The sequence below is a fragment of the Nerophis ophidion genome, unplaced genomic scaffold, assembly GCF_033978795.1.
Source record: "Nerophis ophidion isolate RoL-2023_Sa unplaced genomic scaffold, RoL_Noph_v1.0 HiC_scaffold_43, whole genome shotgun sequence".
Lineage (NCBI taxonomy): Eukaryota > Metazoa > Chordata > Actinopteri > Syngnathiformes > Syngnathidae > Nerophis > Nerophis ophidion.
The window spans coordinates 75,328-83,514 of NW_026906965.1; the positions used below are offsets into that span (position 1 = coordinate 75,328).

Sequence of the window (8,187 nt, forward strand, 5' to 3'; positions counted from 1 at the left end):
GACATACAAAGAAAACATTTAAAAATTGACTGCGATAACAAATAGAGCAAAATACATACCCGCAAATATTAACTACATTTATTGTACCCAACTTTAGTGGAAGCATACATTGTTTATTGCATAACGGTCTGGGGACATACATATAAAACAATCACACAACAATCATCATATTACACAAGAGAGTGGTAAAGACTATTCATAAAATGGATTACAGATACCCAACAAATGATTCATAAAGTCACACATTTTAAAATTGTATAAAAGACAACTGTTCAAATGATGTATAAAGTAAATAATAATATGCTTCCAGAAGTGGTCCAGAAGATGTTTCAGATGTGAAGCAGTAAATATGAACTAAGAGGGATTTATGTGTACTCAAAAGCAAAGGTATGAACACATGTAAAACAAATATGTACATCATATAAAGGAGTTCATCTATGGAATCATCTACAATTAGAAAACAAAATATGTAACACGTGATTATTTCCAAAAACATATAAAACACTATTATGAATAAGTATTAAAGTGAATTGTGAATATCTACACTTAAAATATTTATTATGTGCAACATATTTTATGTACTGTTTATTCTCACCTTTTCAGTCAAATTGTTCTGTTCATTTCAAAGTACACAAATGTGTATATTAACTCATGTACTTGACTGTAATAAACGCACTAATCTGAAGTGTCTAATCTATAAACGTTAGAAGCATATTAAACAGATTGTTAGACAAACAACAATGTCACACATGTTATATGTGCTGATGTTGTTAGAAAGTCAAAGTTAAGGTTTTGACAGTTTATTTCAAATCCTGCAGTTTCATTTGCTGCTGCTGTTCTCACCAGCACACTTGTGTTTCTTACACTGCTACTTAGAAGACAATCTTTCACCACACACACTGCAACTCAACACTTTCTCTCCTGGGTGTCTTCTCATGTATACTGTACAAGCTTGTCGTTTATGAAAGCTTTTGTTGCAGTTTGAACAAGAGTATGGTTTTTCACCAGAGTGCTTTATCATGTGTAATTTTAAGTGTCGTCTTTCTATATAACTTTTACCACATACTGAACATATAAAAGGTTTTTCTCCAGTGTGTGTTAGCATGTGTACTTTTAATCTATGATTTATAACAAAGCTTTTACCACATTCTGAGCAGGAAAAGGGTTTTTCTCCAGTGTGTATTCTCATGTGTACTTTGAAATGGGATCTTTGAGTAAAATCTTTACCGCAGATTGAACATGAAAAAGGTTTTTCTCCAGTGTGTATTCTCATGTGTGTTTTGAACTGGGATCTTTGAGTAAAACCTTTAACGCATATTGAACATGAAAAAGTTTTTTCTCAAGTGTGTATTCTCATGTGCGCTGTGAGATTGTCCCTTCGATTAAAATCTTTACTGCAGATTGAACATGAAAAAGGTTTTTCACCAGTGTGTGTTCTCATGTGTACTTTCAAACTTTGATTTCTTTCAAAACTTTTACCACAATCCGAGCAGGAAAAAGTTTTTTCTCCAGTGTGTATTTTCATGTGTCCTTTGAAATGGGGCCTTTGAGTAAAATCTTTACCGCAGATTGAACATGAAAAATGTTTTTCTCCAGTGTGTGTTCTCATGTGTTCTTTTAGCATTTGTTTTAGTCTAAAATCTCTACCACATTCTGAGCAAGGAAAAGGTTTTTCTCCAGTGTGTGTTCTCATGTGTCTTTTCAGATGACAATGGAATTTAAAAGTTTTGTGACAGTGAGAAGATGAGAAGTGAGTGTTGTCAGTGTGACATGTCTTATCATCTTTAGAGTCTTCATCATCAGTGTCAGGAGAGTGTGACGTTGTGTCCTCACTATCTGATAGTGGAGCTAAGAGCTTGTCTGCTTGTGATCCTCCACAGTGGTCTCCATCAGCTTCTGTTGTCATGTGTTGTGTTGAGCTGCTGCTTGGAGGCTCCCCCCCTCCCCTCTCCTCACTTTCACCTTTCACCTCATCATCTTCACTCTTCACAGGGACACCAGTCACTGGCATCTTGGTGACATCAACCGCCTCCAGTCTTTCAAGATGCTCTCCCTGCTGATTGATGCTGTGCTCTTCCTCTTTCTCTTTAATCTGAGGGCTCAGTGGATCCTCCTCTTCCTCTTTAAATTGGGGTGTCAGCGTGTCCTTCTCTTTGTCTTTAAAATGGGGGATCAGTGGGTATTCCTCTTCCTTCTTAATGTGGGAGGGCGGTGGCTCCTCCGTCCGCATCCTGAAGCTCCACTTCTGTTGCTCAGGGTGAAGATGTTCTTCACAGACGTCTGCAAGACAAACACAGCATCTCTGCTCAGTCACACAATGCGTTCAGTACTTTGACATGCACTTAGGAAAAACAAGTTATCGTAGGAACTGTCTTGAAATCTCAGTGACGCACAAAAACGCTGCTCTTTACAACATTATTCACAGGAAAAGAAAAAAACAAACCAGGACGACAGGACTTTTTACTATGGATAGACGATATGGTTCAAAATTGATTTTGCGATACATTAATTCATAAAGAATTACTGTTAGAACCATTTTAAAACAGGCTACACAGGATCCTATTTAGTTGCTGAAATATGCACTAAATATTACATCAATTCCAGTATTATTTTCTGAAATAAAGTAACCAGATATTAACAGTAAATAAACAAGTACATTAGTAATAATTGTTTCGACAAAATAATACAATTAGAAATGACACAATATGTTACTGCATATGTCAGCTGCCAAATTAAGAGCCTTTGTAAACAGTTTTGAAATTGTTCTATCATCAATCATATACCAAATGATATATCGTGACATATATTGTTATTAGGATATAGATTTGAAGTCATATCGCTCATACCAAACATTGGTTCGCCGAGTCATTTTGTTTAGTTCACCAAATATATTTATTTTTTTATAATCTTCAGATGTGTGTGTATTAAGGGTGTAACGGTACGTGTATTTGTATTGAACCGTTTCGATACGGGGGTTTGGGTTCGGTTCGGAGGTGTAGCGAACAAGTTTCCACACGGACATATTAAGTAGCGCACCACACGTTGTGTCAACAATGTACACTGAGGCACAACACACAGCATGCTAGCAACAACCGGGCTACTACAAAGTGTAAAAGCCAGAGCTGGAAGACACTCCTGCCTCGTTAAGATCTCCCGTTTGGGAAAACTACGGCTTCGCAGTGCAATACAACAATGGATAACATGGCTTCAACGAAGAGAAAGACAAACAAACACACCTCCGATCGCATTCAAGCAGCTTCTACTCGGCAACTCAGGCAGGGCTAAAGCAATAACAAATGCTGTTGGTGTTTTTATAGCAGCAGATTTAAGACCATATTGCATTAAAAACTACATTTTGACCCACTTCACGGTGGATTCTGATGCGTCATCTATGTTGCTGCTCCTCGATCTTAGCGCTGCTTTCGATACTGTCGATCATAATATTTTATTAGAACGTATCAAAACACGAATTGGTATGTCAGACTTAGCCCTGTCTTGGTTTAACTCTTATCTTACTGATAGGATGCAGTGTGTCTCCCATAACAATGTGACCTCGGACTACGTTAAGGTAACGTGTGGAGTTCCCCAGGGTTCGGTCCTTGGCCCTGCACTCTTCAGCATCTACATGCTGCCGCTAGGTGACATCATACGCAAATACGGTATTAGCTTTCACTGTTATGCTGATGACACCCAACTCTACATGCCCCTAAAGCTGACCAACACGCCGGATTGTAGTCAGCTGGAGGCGTGTCTTATTGAAATTAAACAATGGATGTCCGCTAACTTTTTGCAATTCAACGCCATAAAAACGGAAATGCTGATTATCGGTCCTGCTAGACACCGACCTCTATTTAATAATACAACTTTAACATTTGACAACCAAACAATTAAACAAGGTGACTGGGTAAAGAATCTGGGTATTATCTTCGACCCAACTCTCTCCTTTGAGGCACACATTAAAAGCGTTACTAAAACGGCCTTCTTTCATCTCCGTAATATCGCTAAAATTCGCTCCATTTTGTCCACTAAAGACGCCGAGATCATTATCCATGCGTTTGTTACGTCTCGCCTCGACTACTGTAACGTATTATTTTCGGGTCTCCCCATGTCTAGCATTAAACGATTACAGTTGGTACAAAATGCGGCTGCTAGACTTTTGACAAGAACAAGAAAGTTTGATCATGTTACGCCTAGACTGTATATACCTTTATATATATATATATATATATATATATATATATATATATATATATATATATATATATATATATATATATATATATATATATATATATATATATATATACAGACAACAACCCTTGGTAACATTTACATATTTAATATTACACATAGTCAACACTCATTCACTTTGAGTAGCATACACACGCCACGTATTCATCAAAGGTTTTAAATAAACCTTGTAAACCGCAGTCCTGCCCTGGTTGTCCCCTCCTTCCCTTCTCTGGTACACAACAAAAAGTTTGGTTAAGAAACCAATTCTGAGCCATATCTTATTTCGTTTTTATTGTGTGTATATATATATATATATATCATATATATATATGTATATATATGATAAATCTGCCCAGAGTCGGGACCCGGGGTGGACTGCTTGCCTGTGCATCGGTTAGGGACATCTCTGCGTTACTGACCTGTCTCCGATCGGGATGGTCTCCGGCTGGCCCCACTATGGACTGGACTCTCACTATTATGTTAGAAACTGGCTGGCCTGGGAACGCCTCGGGATCCCCCGGGAAGCGGCTGGGGAAAGGAAAGGCTGGGCTTCCCTTCTTAGGCTGCTGCCCCCGCAACCCGACCTCAGATATGCAGAAGAAGATGGACGGATGGATGTGTAACACAACTTGATGTTTCTTGAAAACAGCGTCCAGTAGTTGATGTTGTCGCTCCTTCTCCTTTTTTGTTGGACAAAGTTCCTCCTTGTACTCTGCTATCGTTTTTTTTTTCTAACATCACAAATATTTCTTCAACAGCAGCATTTAGTCGCTGATTCAGCAACACTCACATCATTTGTAATGTAGACATGTTCACACAATAAAAACACTTTACACTTACATTGGATCTCTGCTTTGATGTGTCGATCACTTCCGCCTCTATATATATATATATATATATATATATATATATATATATATCCATCCATCCATTTTCTACCGCTTATTCCCTTTCGGGGTCGCGGGATATATATATATATATATATATACACACATATATATACCTTTTTTATTTTTTTATATAATGTATATGTATGTATAATATGTTCAGTTTAACAGTCCTGTTGTGATTGATTGAATGCCCTGAGAATTATACTGGATATTCTTTTGTAATTGCCACAAAATAACGTGTAGTATTTTGTTAATTTCTTGCCAAAAATATTTTTATTTTATAGATATTTTCATAGCAGAATATTGTCCTTAGGGCCCTCTGGCCCCCCATGGAGGACCCCTAAAATCTGTGCCTTTTAAGACCTCACTGTTGGCTTTGTAGGCTCATGTTACTTCTCAACTAGTCAAAGTTGATGCTAATCAACCTGTTTCTTCTCCTTTTTACTGAATGTGAAAGCAAAAGTGAGTCCACAAATAACCCAATCGTAAAGCAGAATCGAAAATTAAATCTGAATTGGTGAAATCTTATCTATTTCCATCCCAGCATGTGTTTGTCTTCTTGTGTCCTGCAGATGTCTGTGAAAAATATCGTCCACCTGAGCAGCAGGAGGGGTCCTCCAGTATGAAGCAGAAGAAGTCACAGTACCTCCACGTGAAAGAAGAGGAGCCACAGCCCCACTACTTTAAAGTGGAGGAAAAACAGCGGCTGTCCCCCCACTTCATAAAGGAAGACAAGAGACACCTGATCAGTGTGACGAGTGAAGATGATGAGGTCAAAGGTGAGTGTGTGGAGAAGAGAGAGGCGGAGCCTCCAAGCAGCAGTTTAGCAGAAGCTGATGGAGACCACTGTGGAGGATCACAAGCAGACAAGCTCTTAGCTCCACTATCAGATAGTGAGGACACAACGTCACACTCTCCTGACACTGATGATGAAGACTCTAAAGATGATAAGACATGTCACACTGACAACACTCACTTCACATGTTCTACCTGTCACAAAACTTATAAATATCTTAGCTATTTGAAAAGACACATGAGAACACACACTGGAGAGAAACCTTTTTCATGTTCAATCTGTGGTACAGATTTTACTCGAAGGCAAACTTTGAAAACACACATGAGAATACACACTGGAGAAAAACCTTTTTCCTGCTTAGAATGTGGCAAAAGTTTTCAAACAAATCAAAGGTTAAAAATACACATGAGAATACACACAGGAGAAAAACCTTTTTCCTGCTCAGAATGTGGTAAAAGTTTTCTTGTAAATCAAAGATTAAAAGTACACATGAGAACACACACTGGTGAAAAACCTTTTATATGTTCAGTATGTGGCAAAAGTTATATGGAAAGACAGCGATTAAAAGTACACGAGAGAACGCACTCTGGTGAAAAACCATACTCCTGTTCAATTTGCAACAGAAGCTTTCATGAACGACAAGCTTGTACAGTACACATGAGAAGACACCCAGGAGAGAAAGTGTTGAGTTGCAGTGTGTGTGGTGAAAGATTGTCTTCTAAGTACCAGTGTAAGAAACACAAGTGTGCTGGTGAGAACAGCAGCAGCAAATGAAACTGCAGGATTTGAAATAAACTGTCCAGACTTTCATTTTGACTTTCTAACAACATCAGCACATATAACATGTGTGACATCATTGTTGTGTGTGTAACACAATCTTGTTAATATGATTCTAACATTTATAGATTAAACACTTCAGATTAGTGTGTTTATTTCAGTCAAGTACAAACCCCGGTTCAATATGAGTTGGGAAATTGTGTTGGATGTAAATATAAACGGAATACAATGATTTGCAAATCATTTTCAACCCATATTCAGTTGAATATGCTACAAAGACAACATATTTGATGTACAAACTGATAAACTTTTTTTTTTTGCAAATAATCATTAACTTTAGAATTTCTTGCCGGCATCACATGAAAAAAGAAGTTGAGAAAGGTGGCAATAACTACTGATAAAGTTGAGGAATGCTCATCAAACACTTATATGGAACATCCCACAGGTGTGCAGGCTAATTGGGAACAGGTGGGTGGCATGATTGAGTATAAAAGCAGCTTCCATGAAGTGCTAAGTAATTCACAAACAAGGATGGGGTGAGGGTCACCAATATGTAAGCAAATTGTCGAACAGTTTTAGAACAACTTTTCTCAACAAGCTATTGCAAGGAATTTAGGGATTTTACCATCTACGGTCCGTAAAATCATCAAAAAGTTCAGAGAATCAGTAGAAATCACTGCACGTAAGCGATGATATTACAGACTTTTGATCCCTCAGGCGGTACTGCATCAAAAACCGACATCAGTGTGTAAAGGATATCACCACATGGGCTCAGGAACCCTTCAGAAAACCACTGTCAGTAACTAGAGTTGGTTGCTACATCTGTAAGTGCAAGTTAAAACTCTACTATGCAAAGCCAAACCCATTTATCAACAATATCCTAAAACGCCGCCGGTTTGGCTGGGCCCGAGCTCACCTAAGATGGACTAATACAAAGTGGAAAGGTGTTCTGTGGTCTGACGAGTCCACATTTCAAATTATATTTGGAAACAGAGGACGCAGTGTCCTCCAGAACAAAGAGGAAAATAACCATTCGGATTGTTGTAGGCGCAAAGTTCAAAAGCCAGCATCTGTGATGGTATGGGGGTGTATTAGTGCCCGAGGCATGGGTAACTTACACATGTGTGATGGTATGGGGGTGTATTAGTGCCCGAGGCATGGGTAACTTACACATCTGTGAAGGCACCATTTATGTCATCCAAGCAATGTTATCATGGACGCCCCTGCTTATTTCAGCAAGACAAGTGTTACAACAGCGTGGCTTCATACAAATAAGAGTGCGGGTACTTTCCTGGCCCGCCTGCAGTCCAGACTTGTCTCCCATGGAAAATGTGTGGCGCATTATGAAGCGTAAAATACGACAGCGGATACCCCAGACTGTTGAATGACTGAAGCTCTACATAAAACAAGAATGGGAAAGAATTCCACTTTCAAAGCTTCAACAATTAGTTTCCTCAGTTTCCAACCGTTTATTGAGTGTTGTTAAAATAA

At 38.4% G+C, this 8,187-nt stretch overlaps 1 protein-coding gene across 1 annotated transcript; it reads left to right on the plus strand.

Moving 5' to 3' along the window:
* Positions 1-5,703: 5,703 nt before the first annotated feature.
* Positions 5,704-7,709, plus strand: LOC133546795 (oocyte zinc finger protein XlCOF19-like). Its single transcript, XM_061892624.1, has one exon. The coding sequence runs from the start codon at positions 5,746-5,748 to the stop codon at positions 6,691-6,693; it is 948 nt and encodes a 315-aa protein (XP_061748608.1). The 5' UTR covers positions 5,704-5,745; the 3' UTR covers positions 6,694-7,709.
* The last annotated feature ends 478 nt before the right edge of the window (positions 7,710-8,187 follow it).

What these genes read in the sequence shown, in the direction of transcription:
- LOC133546795 (XM_061892624.1), top strand. Translation starts at nt 5,746, where the DNA reads ATGAAGCAGAAGAAGTCACAGTACCTCCACGTGAAAGAAGAGGAGCCA.